This window comes from Corvus kubaryi, unplaced genomic scaffold (assembly GCF_017639235.1).
Source record: "Corvus kubaryi isolate FWS band 111438036 unplaced genomic scaffold, C.kubaryi_AGA036_p1.0 137, whole genome shotgun sequence".
Taxonomy (NCBI): domain Eukaryota; kingdom Metazoa; phylum Chordata; class Aves; order Passeriformes; family Corvidae; genus Corvus; species Corvus kubaryi.
The window spans coordinates 18,014,353-18,041,899 of record NW_024580671.1 but is presented as its reverse complement, the minus strand read 5'-3'; the positions used below and the strand labels follow the sequence as shown (position 1 = coordinate 18,041,899).

The 27,547-nt window shown below is 36.1% G+C and overlaps 1 protein-coding gene across 4 annotated transcripts in view; it reads right to left on the bottom strand.

The window, feature by feature from the left end:
* Window positions 1-3,993: 3,993 nt before the first annotated feature.
* Window positions 3,994-27,547, bottom strand: part of MDFIC (MyoD family inhibitor domain containing) — a 52,195-nt gene continuing 28,641 nt past the window's right edge. For all 4 annotated transcript variants that reach the window (XM_042018068.1, XM_042018067.1, XM_042018070.1 and 1 more), the window contains exons 4-5: window positions 19,840-20,115; window positions 3,994-7,489 (exon numbers count right to left, since the gene is read on the bottom strand). In XM_042018068.1, the coding sequence (XP_041874002.1) occupies window positions 7,242-7,489; window positions 19,840-20,115 (524 nt within the window). In that variant the 3' untranslated portion in view covers window positions 3,994-7,241. The remainder of the gene's footprint in view (window positions 7,490-19,839; window positions 20,116-27,547) is intronic.

Below are 27,547 nucleotides of genomic sequence, written 5' to 3'. Positions count from 1 at the left end.
ATACCATTTTAACACCAAAAAGTAAATTTTCACCACAGACTTTTGTAACAAGACTTGCATATGCTATACATGGAACAATTTAAAAATCATTTTGATGCATTATGAATCACCTGTAAAATAAGTAAGTGAGGACAGTCTCAATTTTGGTAAATATTTATAGAGCCAAACAATATGAAGTATATGTAACAATCAAATTTCTAGTGAAAATGTGTGCAAGAAGGTTTATTTTGAAAGGAAAATTCCTACTCCCAGTGTCATACCCAATTAAATTCTCCAGGTAATGACCCCATTTGCATAGAGAGCTGAACCCACAAGTGGGAATTTTAATGGGCACACCACCTGAGTACATTAATTGAGAGTGACACTACTTGAACTAGTTTTGTGCTTACCCCACTGAAAATTCTACTCATATTATTTTTAATGTCAAGCTACAAGTCAAATTTCAAGATGATGGATTTGTTCTTTTTTAAGCATTGAATTTGAATAAAAGGCGGCTTTAATTCTGTTATGCATTGCATGGCTTTAACTAATCTGTAGTTCTGATTCTTACCATTGCTTCATTTTTTCAGTGGTTGGAATTTAATTTTATTCATTAATTTGCAAATAATTAGATAGAAAATAATGCCTTCAGCAGCTAAATTACTTCTGGATTGCTGTTTAATGTACTTTTACCAGAATATGTGTTACAGTTAAGCTGACATAATAGTTTACTACAATCCAATTGCGTAAATATGTCTAATTACTCTTTCTGAAGAAACAAGCGTGAATATAAAATTTCAGTCATGGATACCTTAATTTTCTTAAACCTAACCCCATGAAAGCTTGGTAGTTGCAAAGCTGATTAGGCAGGCAGGGACAGCAGTTGTCAAGAGTAGTGGGATCCTTGCAACACATTTCCCTTTATCCTTCACACACTACTTCTAATGACCTTGAAGTTATTGTGGATTCTAAGCCACTGCTGTTAGTCTACATTAAATATGTAATCAAGGTGTCTCCTCCTTATGTGAAGAAACAGACACATGGAGTTGCATTTCCTAGGGAAGAAAGGAAATCCGCGTTGTTTAATACATTTATTCTCCCCAGCTTGTTCTTATTAGTCCTCAGTAACTCAAAGTAGCTCAGAATCAAAAAACTGGTGCATATATATATACATATGTACACACACACACACATATATATGTGCTACTGTAAAATGTACTAATTTGAAACTAATGTGCTAATCTTATTCTTGTAAGCAGAACTATTTTGAAGGTTGCCAGTTTGCAAGATTCTGCAGAATCCATCTTGATAGAACTTCTGGTGCTTTGAGCAAGAAAGACATGACCAATACGTTTTCATTTTCAAATATTTCAACACTGTTGAGCTTCAGTTATTTAGATGCTAAGTTCAAAGTTCCAAAGACATCACTCTTACAAGTCTCTTTGACTAGAAGTTGCATATAGCAGAGCACATAAAAAGATGAAGAAATAACTTACAATGTAACATATATCTTGGTATTGTCCCAGACCGCCGTAATGAAGACCCTTTCAATTCTCTTTGAACCAAAATTTAAAAGCAAAACAAAACCAAACATACTACCTTGCAATAAAGCTAAGGAAACAAAGGTAGGCGCTGTGAATCTGGTGCCTAAAAAAGTAGGATTGTAACATGAAACGTAGTGGAGTACAGCACATTCACAGTGTGGTCACTTTGTGCAACTTGGAGATGAGACAAATTTCTGAATCCTACATCAGTGATTGAAGAGGAATTGTGTAGTGCTTGGGCACCAATTACATACCCTACTGAGATGATATAAAGAGCCCCAATTATAGTGGAGTATTTTGTCAGTTAAAATAGCATACGCATACCTGAATAAAAATCAGTAAGGTACTATTAAATGTATAAAAGGTATTATACAGTCTTTCATCTTACATTCCATTTTTATGAGTACTGAATGGTAATGTACTAACAATTGCTATAATATGCATCTATAAAATAAGCAAACAGGATTGTACGCAGTGTTTTATTGAGCGTGGTGAACCAATAGGAGAATTGGAATTGTTCAGCCTGGAAAAAAGACCTTTTGGGTGGCCTAACTGAAGCTTTCCAGTTACCTGAAGGGAGCCTAAAAGGAAAAAGGTCATGTAGTGATAGGACAAGGGAGAATGGCTTTAAGCTGAAAGAGGGGAGGCTTAGATTAGATACTGGGAAGCAATTCCCAGTATGAGGGTGATGAGGCACTAGAAAAAGGTTGTCCAGAGAAGTTGTGGATGCCCCATCCTGGAAGTGTTCAAAGCCAGGTTGGATGGGGCTCTGAGCAACATGATCTAGTTGAAGTTGTCCCTGCCCATGGCAAGTGGGTTAAGGTCCCTCCCAACCCAAGCCATTCTATGAACCTTTGGTTAAAACCCATAAAAACATTAAGAACTTCTAATCAAATTCAACATCTGCCTGTTTGGCAGAATGGTAATTCAGAGAACATTCTCTTTCCAACTATACCAGAAACAGCCCAGCATATTAAAGATTTCTATGGGAGAGAAAACCCATCCTTCTATGACACTAGCACCAAATCACTGGTAAATAGCATAAGCAAGTGTTTAAGAGAAGGCTAAACTTCGTACAAGCAACCAACTTCACATCAAGTGCACTGAGCACACTCAGCAAGTGCTTCTTGGAAGTGAGTGCAGAGTATTATTTTTACTGAACTTCTTTCAATGTTAAAATTGAGTTAAGGTCTCCCTGCTCTCTTTGGAAGTGCGAAGAACTGGCAAAAAGTTTGGAAGGTAAGGAAAAAAGTAAGGTTAATGTCTGTAGGATTCTAGAGTTACTACTGTCACCATCAACACCATGTGGGGTTTTCCAGTACATAGTGTATGCACTCAATTAAAGACTAAGACTAGGGCAGTATTTCTTTAATATTTCAATCATCTGTTTAACTTAATTTTGGTGCCAAGAGTAAGATTTCAGCTACATGATTCATTCTACGATCTATCTGTTGCCTTTAAGAAAGTTACAAGACTGGAGACAATAAGAGCTTTATCATCGAGATACATCAATACAACTGGCATTGATCTCCAAGAACATACATCAAATATTGCAACCATTAAGATAATGTGAAAAAAGCCTAAATGTATGAAGAGCTCAGAAAAGTTTCTCATTTAGAATGTTATAAAATCAGTGATTCATCAAAGTCAACAAACAGTTTTTAACATGAGGACTATGGCTGAAATAGAGCCATCATTCAATCCAAAAGCTCCTGAATGTTCCTGATCCTTCTTCACAGGAGCCATTTTTTCTAGAAATATGTAGTATGGATACTGGCTAAACCAACTAAAATAGGTGTCAAATGGTGCTATTTGTCTGTGTTTATAAGTTCTTTTACTAAAACAATTATTTTCATGCACAGTCTCAATGCAAGACTTCATTATACCCACTCAAACACAATTTCTGCCGGTTTTAACATCTTTCCTCTGTAATGGCCAGAAAAGCAATTTTATTTTACCCTCTACAGGGGTATAGATGTAGAAAAATTAGTGTGAAAGACTGTAGACATGCAGTTTCTGCAGTTTTAAAGTAGTATAAGGATTCATACTTAGCTTAGGTCAACATGAAAAAAAAAAATTGAATACTAAAAGCCAATTACACTCTTGGATCAGCTTGTTTTTAGTAAACTGAAGACTTGCTGTGGATATATTAAAATAATTTTCATATTGATAAAATTTAATCATTACTGGAATTTCACCTAATTAATCCAATTTCACCAAGGAACGGATTTGCCCTCTTAATAATAAACTTTTTTACTGCTGGAGGTTCATGCTAGCACAGCTTCTAGTGCCGAAACTGGCTTAGCTCTATCTGTAGGACAACTTGGTACACTGGTTCACCCTCTGTGTAAATCACCCAAAGGCCAACACCTTTCGGAATTGTTAAAGAAGAAGAAAAAACACAAAAAGACATGAAATTATTCTTCAGAGGAGTAAGAGGGCAAGACTAGAAGACAATGATATCCCAAAGTTTCAAAATAAAGATCTTTATTTCAAAATAGTGTTCGCAAGTAGTACATCCAATTGATAGAAAATACAAACAGAATGTTTTTTAAATGGACCAGTTTGCAGAACTATAAACTGAAACACTGTACAAGTTCAGAAGAACTATTATAAAATAGACAGTTAAGCTCTAATGTTTTAATTTCATTTAAACTCTACTTTCACATTTGACTTCTAATTCTGCTTGTTTTCATTACACAAGGTGCTTACAAGATTGCTTATAGAGTGAAAATTACAAAACAGAATTTAAGAATATAAAAAGGAATTCCTTAAACTACATGCTAATATTCTCTGCTACAAAGATACATTTTTCAAAAGTGCTAATATCTCTATGTCAAACAGTAGCAGATTACATTTAAATGTCAAACAAAATACACAAGTTTTTATTTTTTCAATTGTCTGTAATACTTTGATACATCTAATCAATATGAGGTTTAATAACACTATTTTCACTTCTTAGTATTTCACAAATAAAGAGGGAAAAGACATACCTGTGTGTCCATGTGTGTGAGAAAAGGTATATACACATATGCATATATGCATGAACAAAGTTCTTGTAATTATTGTTTCATAATTTCAATAAATCAAAAACCCACTGAGTTCCAGTAAGTATAAACAAGGGCTTGCCCAGGGGAAACTGTATAGATAACTTTTACACAGGAAGAGAACTCCCTAGATTGGTTTTTTGTTTTAGTTGGTTTTTTTTAAACCATATCAACCTGTGGTAAAAGTAATTTTTAGTAAGATCTAGCATTCACTAAAAGCATGATATATAAATGTGCAGTTTTCCAAGCACAGAACTGGAACTGTTCCAGCAGGTCATGGATATTGGGGCAGGACAAGAGACTGAAAGTCATCTTCTCTGTCCCAAAAGCACAATCAGATAAGGAACAGCCATAATTCACCTCTCTGTGACCAGAAGGACATGAGGAAAGACAGTTCATGGTGCTGTCTAGCCCCAGAGAACATGTTCCCACAACCATGGTGTCAACCATAGACCCACAATGGACAAAGCACTGTCTAGACTTTTTCCAAGGTGCATTGAGTCCCAATGCTCAATGTGATACCCCCAGTTTCCCCAGAGGCATTATGCTTTACAAAGACAAAATGCCTCCAGGCAATGCCACTCAACCAAGGCACTTCTTCCCCCTTCCCAATGTGGTTCAGCCTTTTAGGAGTCATAATTGAGCCCCATGGGCCTGATTCTGAGCACTGGGAATTTATCATTTTAACTATATGATTCCTTATTAACCTGCCTATTACCATAATATTTTTGTGCTCTCTAACTGGAAATTAACCAAAGGAAAATTCTGACATGAATGGAAATGCGCTCAGTTTACGCAACACAGATCAGAATCTGGCCCAATTTATGGAAAAAAAAAAAAACATAATAAGAATAATACTTGTAGCAACTATCAGAAAACAGATTAGGAAACCCTCTGAGGGTGAATCTGCATTGCATCAGAATACACCACAATACTGCATATGTTAAAGCAAAACACTTCCCAGCTCCTATAGTTAAGGATTTGGTTTCAGTGATAACTTGCAGTAGTAGGCACTACTAATCAGTGTTCACAAGAAGAAGCTTTGGTTAATATCAGACCATTTGTTGACTTAGCTTCACACTCCTGTGATCTTTAGCTTGTCACATTTGCATAAACTGAATTCACTGTAGTAGAAAGAGACATTTATGGCCAAGTCACTCAACACATGCTATTGGCTATTGATGACTCTTGTAACAAGGACTAGATTTAGGAGATCTACAAATGTACAATCTACAAATGGGATATCCTGGGTAAACAGGAAAGTTTAAGTATGTGAGATCAAGATGTGTAGGTGGTTTACACAGAAAACTTCATGAGCTACAGACATGGAGGGGAGAAATTAGCACATGGTAAAGAAGAAAATTGGTACTTTGATTCCCTAAATCTGGGAATGCCATAAAACCCTATGTGTTCCACAATTACAATTACAGAAGAGACGTATTTCTTGGAAAACCTTAATGGCGTAACAGGGAATGCAGTTAGGTCCAACAGATCCTAACTGTATTTTTCAAACATTTTAAACCCCAATGCTTTTATTTTTAAAGCATATCATATACTTTTTAAATGATCTTTTTTTACACAGTTATTTAAAAATAACACTTAAAATGTATCTGAGAATAAACATTTTTTCATTTACTTTTTGCATTTAATGACAGAATTCCTCGGTCAAGTCGGTTCTAATTTGGTTTTTATACCCTGTTTAAATTCTGCTACCCTCTGCAGATCTTTCTCACACCGTAAAGAAACAAATTCTAGGTTACGTGCACTGGCTCTGCCACGTAACACTGACCAGACCACTTAATGTACAGGTTTAGATTCTTGAGTAAACTTCTAATAATTTTCCTGTTATAGACAAACTTTGAAGATTTGTTAGTCTATCAGTTTGTTACTCTAAGGATATATTTCATGTCTACACAGATTTCCAAAGTCTCTTTCTGAGACGAAGCATTTCAAGTAATAATAGTACTGAAGTAAAATGATAAGTTCTCTATTCTGTCTTGATTGATAACAAAGAAATCCTGGTACTCTTCTAGTTCAGGGCAAAAATTATATTTCACTTTAGTTTGTCAGATAATCTCAGCAATGGAATACCAGGAATTGCTCTCTAATCAATTACATATTCAAAACAAAGGACATATTGCCAACATGACCACTGTAGCAAAACCAACGGTAGATTTCTGATGCTGGCTTTTGAATTAAGTTTAAAACAATAGAGCAAAGTTGCTTTCAGCCCAAAGAGAGAGAAATAAAGACATTTTGATTTTCAGAATGCCTGTAAATGTGTGCAGGCATTTGAGTGTTTAAACACTAAAGTAGGTAAAGGCAAATACTTAAGGCTTTGCCTTGCAGTCTGTTCTCTGACCAAAACCTATCACTTGATTCAAACAGCAATTTTGCCTTCATATGGCCTGCAGTATCAGGCCTATAATTCACTTTCAATAAACTCTTCCATTTGCAAAGCCAAAAGGAAGATGGAATGTAGCTTTAGTCTCACATACAAAACTATACATTTGGTGTTAGAATACAGATTTGAGGATTGCTTTTTAAAAAAATATTTATATAAAGGGAATTAACAGTGCAAGTGTGAAAATCTTACCTTGTCTTTCTTCAAATGTATTTAAAGAAAAGCTCTCCAGTTTTATAGAGAATAAAATAGAAAGGGATAAATATTTCATGATGGGAAGCAGATCCCACAGCATTCCATGCAGATCTCCAAGCAATCTGAAGATTCACAACATGCGTCCATTATGCCACAGTCCATATCACACGGGCAGTTACAGTCATCCCCCATCTCATCCCCGCAGCAACAGCAGCAGGCTTCTGACGTGCAGATGCCACAGGATGCTTGTCCCAGAACAATGTTACAGAGGGTGAGAAATTCACAGAACAAGCAAGCCAGGATACAGTGAACACAGCAATCTTCATATGTAATAGTTCAGTAGCATGTCAGGAACAAACAAAACAAACAAAAAAAAAAAAGCAAAGAAGAAAAGAGAAAATCATTAATGTGTCATTCTAAATCCAGATATATCACAATGGCAAATAAGTAGCTAGAGGAAAATGGTTCAGAGTTGACATAATCTACCACAAAAAATGTGTTTCCCATCTTCACAGTCACTTCTGCAGCTTAACTCATCTCCAACTCAGTGCAAGTTTCCCGTCACCACTTCATGCAAATCCTAAGTACTAACTGCTCAGATCTGCTTAGATCAATCTCCTCAGTCATTTATTATGCAAAATATCCATATATATTATTTTCAGTTATACATTCCTACACAAACTGATTAAAAAAAAAAAACAACCAAACAAACAACTAATCAGGGAAATTACCTAAAATTATTCCCAACCTTTCCCAATTCATCACACCTTTCTGAATCTGTTTTGTTGGCTTGATACTTATGAAGAAAAGTAAAGGAGTTGCCTCAGCATTGTTGCTTTCTTTATTGTTTTACGCACATGTTAAAACCAGCTTAACAGCATCTTATATGCACTTCTTACTTTCAACAATATGTAAGATATTCAGTCAAAACACAGATTTTTTTCTACTGCTTTTCTACACAAATCTATGGGCAATCCTTTTAATGTACCACTTCAAGAGAGTTCATAACTACACCTGAACATCAATATCCAGCTTTTAGAAGTACTATTAAATCATATGAGATAATTAAGGTGTCGCACAAACTATCTGCAAAAAATACGGCACCCAAAGAGTAAATAAATAGAATAACTTCAAACAATTAATACATCCATGAGACATGACAGGAAAACAAAGATTGGAACTAAACATGTGCCAGTGAAAAGGAGGCTACAGGAGTGAGGGATGTACTCAATTGTACATAATATGTATAAACACATTTAATTTGTAAGAGGCAGTGAATAGTCATTCAGAAACAAAATGAAAACTTAAAAATACAAGAAGTGTTCAGGATGGAGAAATATTTTTCTTTCCTAGCCCCAGCTTTCTTTCTTTTTACTGCTTGCAAACTTTGAACTCTTGAGCCACAGACAGGTGAAGATAGGGAAAATGTTCTGGGGAAAACATCCTGCACAACCTCACCCTTTCCCTCTCGCTACAGTCTATCACAAGTATCCTCTATGAGAGGCTGCTAGGAATGACAGGATATTGAGCAATATGGACAACTGGTCTGACCACCTACAGACATTATGTTCTATACATGTTATGTTCTTACAGTTCACAGGCTGAAGTTTGTTTTCATAGGGAAAAATTTGCAATTACTTGCAACAGTAATACTATTATCAGGCTTTCTAAACAAATTTATAAATGTAAAAAATTATGCAGTAGCCATGGCAAGTATCTTGATTGATTCCAAATACCTCTACCATTGCAGAAACTCTGACTGCATGATAGTGCAGCAATGACTTACACAAGCAAGAGTGAATACTTACAGCAGTGCAGCGACAGAAGCTCAGACCTGCCAAATCTGTTCCAAGAAGCCAAGGAATTACTTGAACTCTTAGGGCATTCCTACTTACTATAGTACTTAGACACAAACTTAGCATGCACATTCCTGTACTGAAATGTGGCCACAGTCATAATCTACTAATGAACCCTTATGCCTAAAAGGAAACAATGGAAACATCAGGAAAAGCAAGATGGGGGAAAAAAATCCCAAAACCCTAACCTTAAAATTTCCCTACTACTGTGCAGGAAGCAAAACCGAGAGGAAACCACAGGCACATTTAGGGTGCTTTAAAGAAAGTTGTTTCTTGTATTAAAAGGTTTCTTTTCCCAATGACATAATGTCGCTAAATAAATGACCTTCATAGAAAACACAGAAGGTATGTGAAAAAAAGCTGGGGAGTATCAATTCACTGAAGAGGACCAAAGCCAGACTGATAGTGATTAATTAGCTGGTTGTCATGGAGATGGTGTTAAATATGCTCAGGTAAAATCTCCTTTCAGACTTTCTTTGAATATGAAGGAAAAAGATAAAGAAGCTAAGAGTTTTATCTAAGAAACCTTCATATTTGAGGAACTAAGGTTTTAGTATATTGCATCTTTAAAATACAGCTTGAAGAAGCTAATACAACAACAAATGTTGTTTTACAATTTTTTTTTAGTACAAAACATAATAAAACTTTGTGTGTATAGGTATTGTGAGTAAGATGTTCAAAAAATCTTTCCTGCTTCATGCAGGGATATGTAAAACTGCAGGGAGAGAAATACACATTCACAGACATTATAATATGTTTTTATTCATGGGCAAGGAACAGAGTTCATAGGTTAAAAAAAAGGAACTGTACTCAGAAAGCATTTTCAGGACCCACAAAAGAACTTTCCCCTCCTAATCTAAAAAACCCACCAAATCAAGACTTAAAAGAAGAGGCTGTGTTGGTTTAAATAAAGGTATTTCAAAGGTAAAAGCTATCAAAAATGGTCCAAGACACTGTAATAAATTTTGGCCATTAGTGTTATTATGGAAACTCTGTAGAGGGTCTTTCTTTTCATCTCTTCTTCCCTGACTGAAACACTAAAAGGATTTATTTACCTACCCTTTATTTTTATTTCCTTCTCCCCAGATGGCAAACCTAATACTCGATTCAGAAAATCTTTATATAACAAATTTACTTAACCTCCACAAACAATTAACAGAAAGCAGAGATACCCTTTAGTGCTCTGTTCATTCTTGCAAAGACTCATTTGTACAATGAACATATACTTTGATCCACATTTCAAGGACAAACCTGAAATAATCATGCTTTTATGTTCTTCATGTTATTGACTTTTAATAGCTATCCAGGTAGCAATTATTCAACACATGACAAAGCATGCTGTTACCTAGTCCTACCTAACTTGCTGAATTCAGAATCATGACTCTAAAAGGCTGTAATACATTTCGATAAAACAGGTGGAAGAATAATTTCTTCCACGTATGACCCCCATTTCCTGGCTTCTTATCTACAGATGCAATTATAGGAAAAAGATAGTTACACTGTTTTTTTGTAGTAATAACAAACCTACATGCCACACAAAACTCATCCTTCTCCAGTATCTACATTCCTACAGCAACCTGTCCATTCCACAGAAAACATTATACAGCTAAAACTGACTTCCTTTGACTGCTGTTACGGTCAGCGGAATGCAGCCATGAAGGTGCTATACAAAGCTCACTCCAAAAGAGAGGACCACAAGTTTTTCATTACCATGTTGGAGACCACTACAATATATTTCATTGCTTGCACAAGACACCCCAGTAATTTTTTCCTGCTTAAAAGATCAAGGAGACTATTTTAAGTTACATATTATTCTAAATTTCAAAACTTTTTAGTATATTAAGAATAAAGACTATACTTAACCTCCACTCTTTAACCTTACCCCATCAAAAGCCTAATTTTTTTTCAGATGATTGAGGAGTGGAACACTTTAATCCAACTAGAACTAAACATATTTTGTGTATTTGTAAAGTCAGTGATTTTAATGTCTGATAATGTGTTTTCTGGCAACTTGTAGTATATTCTAGTCTTTCTAATAAGGAAATGATACAGTAATACCAGTTATGACACTGGCTCTTTTTTGTTTGTTTGTTTTTTTTGAGAATTAGAGGTTCTCATTCTTCTTTTTCCATTAGATACATTAATGCAATCAAGAATTAGGGGCATGTCTTTATTGTGGACAAAACTCCATCAGCCTTGACGTTCATGAGGCACTACTGTTGATAGTAAGTTAACTCCCAAGTTCCTTGAGGTTTAAGTTTTCATTAAACCAGTTTCCCTCTCTGTGGAAGTATTTAAGTCTCATCACACAGGCAAATCATTAATGAAGATAAACTTTTTCTTAGGACTTCTATACTACTCCACACCAATCTCAAATTTCCATTGCTTTTCAATTCTTACATTACACACTTCTCTAATTGAAAAATGCTGCAGTAGAGACTGTCACTATACAAAAGTGAGGATGTGAGGTACAAACATTCTCTAGAGGCATACTTTAAAAGAAAAAATAAATATTCCAAACCAGTACATCTACCTTAGTTCTTCTACCAAATGCTCCTGATTTCACTGAAGCACTATATCACATTTGTTGACTGGATCCAAGCTCCCATAAGCTAGGCTGAGTGGCATAAATTACAACAGTCTTGGTCTGTCAGCAGTGCTAGTACATTTTATTAGACCAACTCGCATTTGGGGAAAAAAGATGAACTTTCAGATACTCAAGCTTATCTTCAATTATTCTCTCATTTTGTCTGGGATAAAAGCTAGACCTCAAGTTAAAAGGGTCATTCCATCTGACATTTTTTAAAACCAATTTAAGTAAAGGTGTTTCCTTAATCCTTTGGCATGTCCCCAAAAGGCAAAGATTTGTTACAGAACTTCATCAAAACTGTTAAACAATGCCAAGGCAAGTAGAACCCAACCAACACGTTCAAGTTTTTGCTGCTTTATATCACACACACACCCCTCCCCCACTATGTGCTGATTTAACCAAAGAGTGTGTACAGTACACGTAACATCTACTTTAACTGGACTCTAAATGTTACCACAGACAATATCCAGACAAGAAATAGGCTTAAGATCCCTTCAAACTGTTTACACACTGTTATTCAAAGCCCAGAAGGCCCCCCTTCTAACTGACCCCAGTTATAACGCTATGCTCATTAAAGGAAAAGAAACAATATCAACAATAAAACTCTTTTAATGTTTGTCCATGTCTTTAAACATCTGCATGTGCACACCACTTTTTACTTCTAAAAGCTCTGCATACAGATATTACCATGGTATCCAATTCCTTTCAAATACTGAAATATATATTTATTTTACTTCAATTTCCCTTGTATCATCTCCTCTTCATTTTTATGAAAAGGTGCCACTCTACTTAAGAAACAGATTTTTAAGAGAGCTTTATATAAACCATCAAAACTGTACAGGAAATGCAGAAGGTGAACTGAAAAATGTACAGAGAAATGCATGTGTAGGCTGGTATATCCTGCTTTTATAATGTTTGACACTAACCTGTCACAAACTGACTCAAAAAGCTTTCATACCAAGCAGGCAGGTCATATATGATAAAAGTTTTTCATGTCTACAGCGGTAAATAAGCTCACTTACAGGACGGCGACCTTGGTCAGCTTCTTACTAACTATATTCACCAAGTTCAGACAACTCAAAACACATCTCCAGGCACTCTGCTGTCTCACAGAGAGAATCAAAAAGGGCAAACCCACAATCAAAGTGACAGCTGAGGTCTTCAGCAGGGGTTTACTGCGGGCCCCCGCAGAGCCCTGAACAGAAGCCCCAGCAGGTGCTACAGGCGTCCCACAGTCCGGCAGCGCGGGCTGGCAGTGGCAGGAATGAACACACAGCCCACAGCCAGAGCGGCACAGCACCAGCCAGAAACCACTCCAGCACAAGGTTCTTAAACAGCTGCAGAGGCAAGGAGCAAAATTCCCAAGCAGAGGCACAGACGCCATCACACCTCCCACCGCTCTGCAACGCACGAGGCCCATGGGCGGCCTCTGTGACCCATTCCCTTTCTTTTGAGAAAACCCACTGCACCCAGGAAAATGCTCACAGGAAAATAAGAAAAGGCAGAAAGAACAAACTGACACGTATGGAGTATGGTTATTTCTAAATATAGAGTGACATTTATTTAGATGGGGGAAAACATAGTTACAAAGCCTAGCATATGTGATATTTCACCATTTAAAAAATAAAACTATTATCTCTATTGAACAAGAAAATGAAAATGTTGCCTGCACAGGCAAATCACACTGAACACATGGAAACTTTCATCAAAGCTTAGATTCTCAGCTCTCAATACAGATATAACCTCAGAGTAAAATGATCCATTTCAAACATACAGATATACTAAGAAATATGCTAATTTCCAATACCTAAGACTTCCTTAGAATATGAAGCCTTCATTGCACTGCTCATCATTGCAAACACTGAGACAAGTTAGCTGCTAGTTAGCCCATGTCCTTATAAAACAGATGCTGTTGGAAGGCCCTTATTTTTGTTACAGGCCCTGCTTTCCACTCAATCCAGTTAAAGAACATGTAAATTACCTTTCAAGACTTCTGTACAAAAAACGATGTAAACCATGCTTAAAACACATCATGCTTCAAAATGCATTCTTAAAAAACACACATTTGACCATATGATAGTTGTTTGCCCACTGCCTGATTGACAACTGTGTCCTGATACAACCTTGTCTAACAAAACCCCCTGTTTAGCACTTCATGCTCAGACACAAATCCACTTTGAACCAATTTCTAAAACACAACAAATAAAATGTTGGCTAAAGTACAAAGATTGCAGGATATTAACAAGTAGCTGCCTAAATACTACCTAACACTAGGGGATGGATTTCAGAAGTGTATGTATGCTTTAAAAAAAAAAAGCCTGGTTGAGAGATGGCGAACATATTTCTGCAGTGTTAGTCTATTGATGCACACTCTTACCGAATTTCAGGAAATAATACTGATCAAATGACTGAACACTATACAAAAGAAAACTTACTGCTGCTCTGGTGTCCCTCAAGAGGAAAAAAACCCAACACAATCCTATTGAAAATCATGTACACTAAAGGAAAGTTTCCTGGAAACCATTTTCCATATATTAAGTTATATAAACCAAAGTAAAACACTCCTACTTTAAACAGAAGTCTGCTAGCATCTAAGACAACTATTCACTCACTATTTCCCATGTATATATGCACCTAGTGGCTCTTAAGACCCTGGCTTAACACAAAGGCTATTTGTTGGACTTGCTTTGTCTTCAGTTAAGCCATCGGTATCACTTGGGATATTCTAATAAATTAATGTAGTCAGCAGCATCAGTTAAATAGTGTCCACCAACCCCATGCGTTGACTCAAAATCTAGAACAGATGAAGTTGCATTATACTAAAAAGGGGGAGGGGGAGAGGGATATCTCATTTAAATGCACCCTGAAATGTTAAATTCAAACATTGAATTTAAAAGAACACCCACACTTTGGGTGAAATAGTTCATCGCATCTCTAAGCTCAGTACCACAAGAAGCACAGTCCAGAAAGCTGAGGAAGGCTGCTTCAGGCTTTGCTTCTGGAAAAGTATGAGTGGTAACCTAAATGTGGTGGCAAGTCTGCACTGACTGTCCTTCCCCAGAGTCTTGTCCCCATGCCACAGGCTTTCCTTATCTAGCTCACTGCTGCATCTAGCCTTCCTACACTTCCTAAAGACCTCTCCTGAAAGAAACCCATTGAAAAAACATGCCTTTCTGGTTTAGAGATCCTGGAAAGGAAGGAATAAAGAGTAGATCTCACTGTCCATACAGGAGGCAGGCTCATGATCTGTTCACCATATCTACTGTTTCCAAATGAATACAGCAATTGTGTGTGCTCAAAGCCTTTTGAGTATGTGAAGTACGACATTAAACTCAAATTATCGAGTCATTGGAGTTGTGGGAACTTCCCTGCCAAACACAGTAACTTCTGAGGTCACAACTTGATCAGAAGCGAGAGCTCCATGTTAAAAATTAATTAAAACCCGTATTCCCTCTCTCCATCCTTAACTTTTCATAAATGATTGCTTTGATTCAAAAAATGTGTAACATCAAGCTTCATAAAGATTTGGTAGGAAAACTTGGTTTGTATTTTAGAAAATAATAAGCACATACCTTGGCCCTTCACTCCCTTAATTAAATTCCTCTTCCACCCTTCCCCCGTCCAACTTCTTTCCTTTCCTCCTCCAACTCTGCATGTCATTATTACTTACCTTCCACCACTCTGATACACGTATGTATGTATGAATGTATGTATGTATTCAGTTACTCATCTGTCTTCATTTCCTGACATCTAGATCTACTGTTCTGCTGCCTCACTGCTGTCTCCCTTAGACCTCCTCTCTTTTAAGTTGCTCTGGACAGGTACCAATGCATCTGATCACAGCAGCTAGACTGCCTTCCTTTTTACTCATTTACATTGCTTTTTCATGTTTCCAAGGTGTTTTTCTCCACTGCTCATAACAAACAGGTGCAAGACAGTAACAATTCTCTTTGCTAGTGGCCTACCAACCAGAGTTTTGGAAGTACTGTGACACCTCTGGCATAAATAATTCAAAATATTATTAAAATTTCTTTGAGCTAAAAAATTTTTTATTCCCAATATTCACTGAAACCTATCCAATCCCTTTGAAAAATCTTTAGAACTGAAACAGTGTTTAAAAACTGCTTTTTAGGAGTGACACTCCAACTATTTCATAATTCCTTTGGTTTTTTGTAGTGTAAGTTATGGAGCTGAGTAAGATTTCTTCAGGGACAATATGGATTAATAATAGATGTGGAGGAAAAGCAGAACTGGTGAGTGCACTCACACCCTCCTAAGTCTCACTGGATGTGAAAGTATTTCTAACCAGCATATTCTGGAATGCTGACACGACTACATGTACTACAGACTCATTTAAAAAAGAAGTTTTTAAAGCTTTTATACTACTGCTACCAAAATGTCTGTTACATTTTAAGCATTTCCTACACATATTCAGTTCCGAAAGCTCACAACGTGTGACCCACAGAACAAGTGAAATTTGCTGCTGGAACAATTGACAGAAGAGTTCTTAACTGTGGTGGGTGGCTTTTTGAGGGGTGGCAGACCGGGAGGCTTCATAGCTTGTGTTAGGATTGCCTAGTAGCTTGGAGCAGTACTGACCGTCATGGGAAGACATGTTACCCAGGGTAAAGTAATACTGAGCTTCATTTAGCTTTCTATTAAATATACTGGAATCTGCTGTATATGAAGCAGCATGCTACATTTCAAATAAGCATGAGCATGAATCCTGGGCAGGATGGTGGGCAAGCCCATCATGTTTCTTGATTCTATCCTGCTTCAAGCCTTTCCAGGTTCTCTGTTCTGTCAACAGATACAATATTCTAGAGCAAATTACCAGACCTGAACAAACTTTGCATTACAACCAAGTGTGGTGGTCCAAATATTCACATCTTGTCTTTTAGGAAGAATCAAGAAGAAGGCAGCTTTTGAGAGGGAATAAGAAAAAAATGAAAAGTATTTTTCTCTTTTCTGTAGTTTAAACTCAGCTTGACAGACAGAATTTTCACTTCTCTTCCTTTTTTCTTTTCTCTGGCCACTTTCCTTCACTTAATTCAGTTAGTCTCCTGACTGACAAAAGAACAGAACACTTAAGGAGGAAGACAAGGCAGATGAAGTAAAAATACAAGGTGTGTATTTTCAGGTGTGAAAAAACAAACAAGGCTAGCAACTAGATTATAAAATCCAAGGGACTACATAAGGAATAGCAAAATTAAAGTGAATTGAAATATCTGAAAGTGTACAAGTTTACCTTATTTCTTTCTACTAAAACTTTCTGGATGCTATAGTAAACAAAGTAGGTGAGTTAATTCAGGTGATTCATTACTCACAGTACAAAATAAATATAGTTTGTCTCTTTCTGCATAAGACCCTTTAGAAAACTGCCTAGAATTCATATTAGTACACTACATAGATGTGCCCAAATACAAATACACATCTTCAAGTAAATTCAAACCCAGCCATTCTTCAGCAGTAACTACTGGCTTATGAGGTTAACACGGTACAAGTTAAAGCAAAGCCAAGTAGTTGAGCAATGTTGCAAATAATTTTCAATAGTTTCCATAATAGTTTCCATCTTCCTGTAAGCCTTGTCAATAGCCTCTACAGAAATGTCATTGAATCAGAAGAGGCAACTGCTCAGAAAAACACCTCCTTGCCAAAAAATGTTTATTATACAAAGAAGCTGTAGAAGTTAGGTTCAAATCAAATTGTGTATACCATTTTGAAAGGGTGTATATGCAATTAATATACTCTTCTGACAGTATAGTCAGATGTATTTATCAAGCACATATATATATATATGCATATATATGCATATATTCCTGATTTAAATGCAATTACAGTCCTTTGAACAAGTAACTGGGCTAATTTTATCAGGTTTTTATAGTGCAGCCTTCCAGAAGTAGTCATAAGGGGTTAACATAACTTGTAGTAATAACACAATTATTTTTAAGTTATCAGCAAATCATTTTTCCCTTAAATAGAGAGCTCTTCATTGTGTTAATTTAGATATTTCAAGTGACTGTTGCCAGACTTTCTGATTGTGCATCTTCCAAAAAACTGGGCTGATAGAACAAATAAAGTATGTATTGATACTTCCTGAAAGGCAACAGCTTGGTAAGAATACTACTTATAGTTTATAGTTCTGTCATGCAGCCCCATAGGGTACCTTGCTGAAAAGCAGAAGAAGCTGTCAGAAGGCTTGTACATGTGTGCATGTAGATGTGTTTACACAAATATGAAACATGTCTGTCAGAAAACTGTAAAGCAAAATAAATTTCAAAACCAGAAAATCACTTTTACAAACAAATACTCCCTTACGGGCATATTCCAATACACCAGACATACTTTAATCACTGCACGATAAAACCTGTGCTTCACTGGGACTGGGTAACAGCAAACTGCAGAGCTGCAGACATTTGCAAAACGGGACACGCTATTCAGAGCATATATCCAAGTTCTCACATTCAAAATGAGAACATTACAATGTATCAGATGTACAATGTTGACTATATTTAACCTTAGCTATTAGGTGACCGGAGAAACAGCATGTGACAATAGGACTACCCTGTATTCTGTGCTTTGAAAGAATGCAAGTTATACAATGTGACAACACTATTTAATTATCTAAATTCTAACCAGACATGCATTTAAGAATAATAACATTTCTGACTGTATATAAAAATATTATATAACGGCAGTTTCAGGCTACTAACAATTGTGTTGGATATTAAAATCAGACATTAGAATTTAAAGCTAAATCTGAAGGTATCATTAACTTTCTCCTCAATCATTTAGTCATTTGACATAATTATATTCAGTTATTAAACAAAAAAACCCTCAACAACTGTATTTATTACAGGATAATTTTAGAAGAAAAAGGAAATGTTTGCCATAATTAATGATATAGGAGAATGAGCAGGGCAGGCACTGCCTCTTTGAAACTACATTTTTTTTTTTTTATTCAGAGGTTGAATTTTTTAAAATTCAGAGGCCTGCACTTTCCTTCAGTCACATGAACAGATCTAAGACTTCAGATAGAGTCTTGCCGAAATGCACTAAGGAGAACCATATAAGAATATTTCACATAACAGGAAAGGGCATACAGGAAGTATGAAGTTGTGATTTTGGAAAGAAATGTTAGAGGACTAAAAGTGCAACAGAAAAATAACAGTAGATTCTTGAAGACAAATATGAAAATAAACAATAGCAAGGGGGACCAGCCCATGGAAGGGTCTGAGTGAAGCTGTTCTTGATATTACTACACATATTCACTGAGTAAGTTTGACTAAAGTAGTTGAAGTCAAAAGGAGTCACTCCACTGACATCAGTAGTCTTCGTTCAGGCCGCTACACGCGGTCCTTCTGATCCCTCTTCCTTTCATCTAGACTGACAATCCTCCCCATTTCACTGAACACTTACTGTCTCCCATTTCTCTAAGAATCTGTCTGTCCCCTCCCTCTGGAGGTGTTTTTTTAACCAGTCACATCTATGCTTGCCTCAAACCAATAAAATTTCTGGTGCCTCTACACTCTTCTTGTTAAGGGCAGTAGCAAAATCCATTGAGTATATTAGTGCTAATGGGAAGGCCATGGAGCTCTGGAACCCTGAGTGTAAATGCAAGCAATGAGAGCACAGAGACACAGCTAAAACATAAGAGAAATTATTTACTTTTGCTTATTTAAGCTATGCAGAAGGAGTACAAAGCTTTTTCATGCACATTATCTACATCCCAAATATAGCATAAGGCACACTGAAGCACAGGTCGATGTTTTATTATCTAGTGTCCAGACCTCATGGCTAAAAAGGATATCAGCTAACAGAACATTTCAAAAGCAAAGCCTACCCTCACAGAGCCTGCCATTACTGGATTTAAATATTTACTATGCTTTGAACTAGTAGTACTTTAATGGTTTTTTTTTCTGGTGCATGTGTGACAATGTTGACAGGAGTTTCTCAGTTCAGGATACTAAGTACAGAGACTAAGACATTATCAGATCATGTTGGCCAAACATTTGAAAGCAAGAACTCTCCCATTCCTTCCCTTTCCTTCAAATACTTAACATTTTTCTTTGGGAAAGAAGCTTGTCTTTTATCTTAGTAACTTCTATTTGCTTCTGGAGCATGAGTCATGCTTTTCAATTATTTTCAGTTGATTGCATAATTTTTACTGAGGTTTGGTTGGTCTTTATTCGGTTTGGGTTTTTTAATAAGAATATCAGCTTACCTTCTGGTGAAGTACCTGGCTTTTGAGAAAATGCAGAGCTTATTTTACTCTTCTTGCTGCTGTTGCTGTTGACAGACAAGGTGGACTGAATTTTCCTGTGCATTTTTTCTGAAACGGGAGCCGAAAGCTTTCTGTTGTCTGCAGGCATGTGCTTGACCCCGTTGTGAATTCCACTTCCCTTACTCAGACCCACATGGCCATTTTGGATTTTGCCACTTTCTTCCTCACTCCTTTCCAGTGCTGAAGTATTTGGTTGAGGCAAACGTTGAGGTTGTGCTTAAAGTGCAAGAAAGAAAGAGTTAATTTAAATTGTAAATTGATAACTGAACACTTTAGGCTAGACTGGGAATGCAACTTTCCTGGCTCTTATTGATCTAAAAACAGACTGACAATTTAACCTTCCCCCATTAAGACAACAAAGCAAAAAAATATCTCTAGATTAACAATAACTATTAGGTATTCAAAAAGCACCTCACTTCTGCATGAGGCCTAGATTGCCCATTCAGCAGTGCAAGGAAAGGCTTGCAAGGCTCTGTGAACTACACAGAGAGAATAATGCAAGCCATTTGAAGAAAGGGAAAAAGTCAAGAGTGGGAACAAATGAACAAAACTGAGACAAACTTGTATTGAGGGAATGATGTATTGATGAAAAATGTGTGAAATATACCCAAATGAGAGAAAAAGTGTAGGAGTAAACATGCATACTAGTAACAGGCTAAGATGCAGGCTGGCCAACCTGCCAGCCTTCAGAAAATAACCCAGTGTCCCCCTGACACTCGGCAGTCACAGACCAGTATATTAGAGAAGAACAGGAATATCTAATAATAAACTAACAAGTTGGAGCTTAAATTCATAAAGATCATGGATTACTGAGAAGTACAAAACCTATCAAAATGTGGTTCTGTGGAGGAAGTAACCAGAAGGAGCATGCATTCAAACACCTATGGCAAGCCAGAGTCCCCCCTCCATATTCTTCAACTCAGAACCACAGTTTTAGAAATGGCTGTAATGGGCCAGTTAGGGATTAATGGCAATGCTAAAATGGTCAAAGGAAAAAAAAAACCCAACCCCATCAAGGCAAGAATCTGCAGTGATCTAAGTCCCTGAGAGTACGTGTTATAAACTCAATTCTAATGAGTAAGCATGAAACTTGACCATTCTGTGTTGAGCTACTGTATCATAAAGGAGAATATTTGTAACAACATGGAAAAGGGATTTCCCATGTATTCTTTAGTCTGTAACTAAAGAAAAGATGCGTGATTTTTTAATGTAAATCTTTGTAATTAAAAAAAAGTGGTCTCAATTTAACAATTCTTATTTAGAAAAAAAAATGCAGATTTTGTGGCGGAAAACTAATTAAACTGTACACACAGTAACACAACAGGATTTCACAATCAAAAAGCATCAGCCCAATCACCTCTCCTAATCAAAACACTACTGCATCATGCTTGGACAAAAAGAGGTTTTCAGACAGTCCAATCTTCAACTATTTGAAAATGTTATGTCAAAGAAAAAGTTCAGAGTCTATTAGATACTCAGTGGACAAGGAATTAGCCCCAGCAGTAAGGAAAAACATTGCTGCAGTTCATTCTCTTTTCAGATGGCTCATATCAATTTTCTGATGATTTCACAGTATAGATTCACATATAGATTAAACTGTTTACAAGGTAAAAATACACATAGATAATTATGGTTAGCTTGCTCTAAAAGAAACATCTCCTCTGATCACTTCAGGTGCAAGTTAACAAATTTTGCAACAAATACTACTGGGAGACACAGACCAACATGGTCTCTAAAAGGACTCAGTTCTAAATTTGCCTAACGAATCCTCAATGCTTTCCTTTTATTCAGAACACTAACACCATTCTCAGACTGCTTTCTCCTATCATAAACTTTTCCAGATTAAACTTCACACAAATCTTAAACTTTATATCCTGGTCACGCTCACAGGCAACAAAGGATTCTTTTTCGTAATAATTTAAATATCAACTGGTTCATGCTTTTCTTGCCACTTGATATTTTAGTCACTGCCACTAAGGTTTTTGGAAGATAGCTTTGACTGCCCACACCTATCTAGGTCAGCGTAACCCTGCTTGAACCTACTTGACCAAAGTGGTAATTTCTGTTGCAGGAAAGAAACGACAGGTTGGGGGAAACATTTGTTTTAGACTCCCCAAAGATGTTACATGGAAGAGAAAGATCAAAGATCATTCCCTTCCATTACCAGTAGTAACTGCTCAGAAACCTCCAAGCCAAGAAAACGGGAGCACGTTATCTGAGACCTGAAGAACTAACTGTTGCCCAAAGACTTTTTTATTGACAATGCTGAAACTGCTTCTCCTTCAATTTTGTATTAGTGTTTGCAAAATCTGAGAACAGAAGCATAAGCAAGGCCCTTTCTTCACTTTGGAATTCAATTTGTGCTATGCATTTGGTTAACATTTCCAAACTCTCATAAAGGTCCCAAAACAAATTTTTAGTGAACTCTCTCCTATCTGAATAAGTATTATTGTAAGTATATTACCAGGAACCCTTTGCATAGATTTGCTTTCCATGTATGTGCAAAATTAATTTCATTAAAAATCAAGAAATTCCTTCCATTTTAAAAATAGTCAATGTAGACGTAACCACAGTCAAAAATCTTTGCCTATGTCAGAAATTAAAATTTACTCTCTAAAAATTCAGTGTTTATGTCCACAGCACCTCATAATTTTATCTTCATTCGCCCACTTAAGTATACATTTTGTAATTAAGGAACAGTGTTTTTCATGTTTCATGTAATGAAGTTTCCTCACCCCGCACTGCCTATGATTCCCTGCTGTAGAGCAGTGCAGTTGTACCAATGAACTAGAATTGCTGGGGAGCAGTTAACCTTCCTCAATAAACACAAGCAATAGACTATTAAAAAAATTCTCTATGTCTGGATGCCAGTTTATAAAACTGACAGTTATGACCTTTTCTAAGCCAGTTAAATTGGTGGTGGCAGATTACAAATTGTTTGTATATTTTTGGGGCTTTGCTACAATACAGTAACTTGATAAAATATCCAAAATTCAATTTTCAAAATTAGGTGTGTTTCTGTCAAACTAGGGGTAAATGGAAAGTCTTGGAAATCTAAACAAGATGTTTATGTTTTCGCTTTTATTATTATTTTTAGTAAGGGTTTAGGGACTTTTCTATGTTTTTTTAATTTTAATTTTTTATTAAGTAATCCTGTTCCCAAAGTACTCTTACTTGAGTCTTTTAGCATTAACATACAACTTTTTAGCTGACTGGCTTTACAGTATTCACATGTGATACCCAGGTCAAATCAAAATGGAATAAAACCCCAAATGGATTAGTTATCTCAATTTAAATTTATTTTAACTTTATTGATAATTTTGCACTAGGGAGACTTGAATCTTATAGTTAAAACACACTTGAAACCAATTAGGAACCATATGACCGCATTCTAGCATAAAGAACAAAAGCAATTGACAGTTACAAGATTAAACCACAACCACTCAGTTTGTAACAGAAATATTTTTACCTTATTTTTTAAAGGTTGTGTATATCTTAAAAAAAAAAAAAAAAAAAAAAAAAAAAGGTGTAATATGGAGAACGACACAATGCTTCTTAAAACACAGTGATACCCAGGGACTCTCACTCTCTCTTTAATGATCCACTGCTCTCATTCAGCTGTCTTTCTTTTTTCAAATCTTTACATATGTGACAGCTCTCAAAAGTAGACCATAGACCATCTGGCATTTTCCGAGGTGTAACTTGTGCAAATTCAGCTCTACTGGGAACACAATGCTATCTTCTGCCTGCGTTATAAAAGATACAATAGAATGTAGAACTTATGAGTTGTTTTGAATTATTCATTTTTTGCCTGTATATTCAAGAAATTTTACAAACTCTGCATTTTGTACTACATAATCACATGCGTTAAAGGTACAAAGAAACTTTTTGACACCTCTTTTCTACAGAAAGATGGCATTTTGTTTGATATGTGAACATTCAGCGCCTGTTATATCATTCTAAACAGGCCATGTGCTGCTACAAAAGATCCCATTTTACACTCTATGTATGAGCAAAAATGTTATTCTTGATATTCACTAACTAATGCAATGCACATCAAAATTTCAAATGTGTGTTGGATGAACATTCAGCATCATCAAATCAGGATGGTACTGGTCACTTACTATATGTTAAAGATTTAAGAAAAAAATCATTCCTCAGACAACATAGAAAAATTGTCATTTCAAACATCTACAATGAGTAGTTTCAAAATGTCCTATGAAACTGCTTTTCAGGTTAATATGTTTTTAATCTTTAGCAAAACCAGTAGATTTAAGTCAATATTTTAGACAGTGCTAACACTAGTGGATTTTCAATAAGAATGATAAATATTAGATTAATGATTCAATAGACTGAATCTTTTTTGATAGAAAACTAGCAGATAATATAGGTAGTAATAACTGCACATGAATCTGCTGCCTGTGGAAAAGCAATAAAAAGGCAATATATTGCTATAGCATATAATCTATTAGCGTGTTTCACACTTCCTTGTAGTTGGTTTCCCTGCAAAGTGGGCCTTAATACAATAACTTCTGCTGTTATTTAACTGACTTTACAGAATAATTTAATTGTAAGGTTACTATTTGGTGAATTCAAGTAGTAAATATTTATTATGGTTTTTGATGGTTTTGAAGTAACTATGCACATTCTCTTTCAGCCTGTAAAAGCCCTAGCACACTTTAAACGAATATGCATGTATATATGCACTCTGACCGTACACTGTTTTTACACCTTGCAAAGTCCTAGCTATTGTTAAAAGAAAAATCCTGACGCATGCATTTAGCAGAAAAATGTATGTCAACAGAGGGAAACTCTCAACCAAAAGAGGACAGTCTAAGCTATCATTAGGGATTTTAGACAAAACACAAAACCAAACACACACTGAATGCAGACTCCTCTGAGTCAAAGTGAATCAAAAGAAAACATCAGGAGGGAGAGAAGAATTGAGACAGTTAATTAGTAGCCTAATCACATCAAAAGCAATTCCAAGGCAGCTGATACAGACACCCGTGGAGTTCGCTATGCTGGCCAATGAGAGTGATGGAAAAAATACTTTCCAGTTTACAGCCTGGGTTATGACTACACACCCAGAGAGGTAAGAACTATTTTTTTCTTTATGTATGACACAATAGTTTATGATGACAAATCAGGCCACAGTAACAGTATTTTGCAGGTGGATGTGGGAAGAATAAAACGCACAACTCCTGGTTGTAAAAACTGTAATGGTATTTTCAAATATTGAGAAAATGCAACATATTGTTTCACTTGACAGTATTCTTAACACTTCTCTCTTCCCAAAACAGTTCCAAATACAGTAAGATGAGCTTTTTCAGAAATACAGAGGTCCTGATCGGGTCCTCTAACACTGAAAGCCAAGATTTACATGGTGATTTGAGCAGGAAGAACTGTTTGATCTCAGTGGTCACTGCTCCCTCTGCATGGATCACATGGACCATACATAAGGAGGGTAAGAATCAGGCCTCCGGTTTTTATCAGTGCTTCTTCGTAACAACAATTTAAGCTTAAGGGAGAAAATAAAGCAGATGACAGTCAAGAATTGCACAGTAAAGCCAGGGGCTGCCTGAATTCTAGAGTAAAATTAAGGCGATTCTAAATTACTTCTGGAGAAAACATAAATTCTTTAGATATAAAAGGCAATATTTCCCACTGACTAGCAAAAAATCTTAACTTTTCAAAGGTATTATATATTGTACGTGTTATACGCTCAATAAGAATAACATTTTAGTGAAACTGGGAGAACTCAAGTATCTCAATCCTCCTCCATCCCCACTTTCTAACTAAAATCCTGACTAGTCTCTAATATGATCTTCTAACTACATCAATAGTTTTCTCTGTCTAGCTATCCAGAATATTAACATTCAGATTACAAGATGTACCTCTGAGTCAACCTGTGAAGTGGCTTTTGTCAGCAATTATTTTTGAATATTTTCTGGGACATAAATAGCATATACTGCAGCTACCATATCAGAGAAGGCATACATTAACTAAATAACAAGGTACCATCAAGACACCATCTATCTTTTAAAATCATTTTTTTACACTGAATTTTTTATACCATGCTGACTTTACAAGGAAAACAAAGTATCAACTAACAGCATCAACCACCTTTTTAGAACTGCTTCTTGTAAGAAGTGAGGACATCTTCAAAATGAATACAATACATTATTATGAAACAGGATGTCCTTTGTAATGAAAATACTGTAGTGAAATTGCTGGTACGAGTTTTACAGGATCCACACTGAGAACACTTTGTTAGAGTACGTCTGAGAGCACATCCAGGGAACACCTGGTATAACAGAAACGAGGCTGCCAGGGGACAAAAGGAAAAGACATTTTATCCTGTCAGCTTTCACTTGGTGAAGGGTGGACAAGAATGGCAAACACATGTGTGCATGTGTGGTAATGGGTTGAGAAGCAACAAAAGTGAACAAGACACTGCCCAAAGTACTCTTACACCTGTGCAAAGACACCTGCAGTGCCTTCCTTTGGAAGCACTGCAGGGCTTTACACACTGTTTGAAGGGTTGCAGGAATTGTATAAAGATGTCTTTGACATACCCAGAAAGACGCAGTTACCACAGGGAAGCATGAACACAGCTGGTAGCCAGGGTTTACAGAGTTGATAACCATTCCAACTGAAAATATGGAGTAAATTTCTCTATTTACAAATCCTTTATCCTGATATGATTTTGGAAAATGAAAAAATGCTCACTGCTTTTCTTTAACAATCACAACAGCAAATTTTAAGCCTTTGCTAAACTGAGCAAATCCCTAACATTTTTAGTTACCTATCTTGTAACAATTATCTCAGAATCAAAATACCCTTTGGCTTCTAATTACCATTAGACTGTCTGTAAATTATTCTTCTTTATCAAACACACATCTTGTGACATTAGCAGTGTTTTTTCTGAGAATGCAAACATTGTCATCTATGATAAACTTTGCAGATGATCTGGCAATTCTTGGTAGATCACAATATAATTAAAAATAAAAATAATTCACATAATGCAATGATTGTTAAACTACACCTACATAAAGCTGAATATAGTCCTTACTGTAGCATAGTTTGTCACTTCTTGAGAATGGACACTTCTTGGTACACAAAATACCAAGAGCCAAACACAAACCAGGGCATTCTAGGTAAGAGACACCCATACACCTGGGGAATAAATCCCTATATAAAATTTCATTCAAAAGCAGGAAATTTTACTGCAAGCTTTCCACTTGTAACATTTCTCTATCCATTTTTCTTCTCACACATTCTGCTAGGACGAGAAGAGAATTGTACTGTATTTGCTCTTATGTATCATAGCGTTACAACTATGTACTGAAGTGGTAACAGTTGCACAGACATGGAATGGCAGGTTTCCTCATGGTCACCATTCCAAGACTCCTAGGCCATATTTATGGAATTTAATAGATTCATTAATTACTACTGCAGCTAGTTTGTTGTTTGGTGGGTTGGTGGTTTTTTTGGTTGTTTTTGTTTGCTTATTCGGTTGGGGTTTTCTTTAAGATTTTTTTTCTTTACTTAAGGTGAGATGTTTAGTTATTTTGTCCTGTGTTTTCTACAGACATAATTTGTTAAGAGGCATCTTCATCTGCTTGGGGGGTTTTTTGTTTGATTG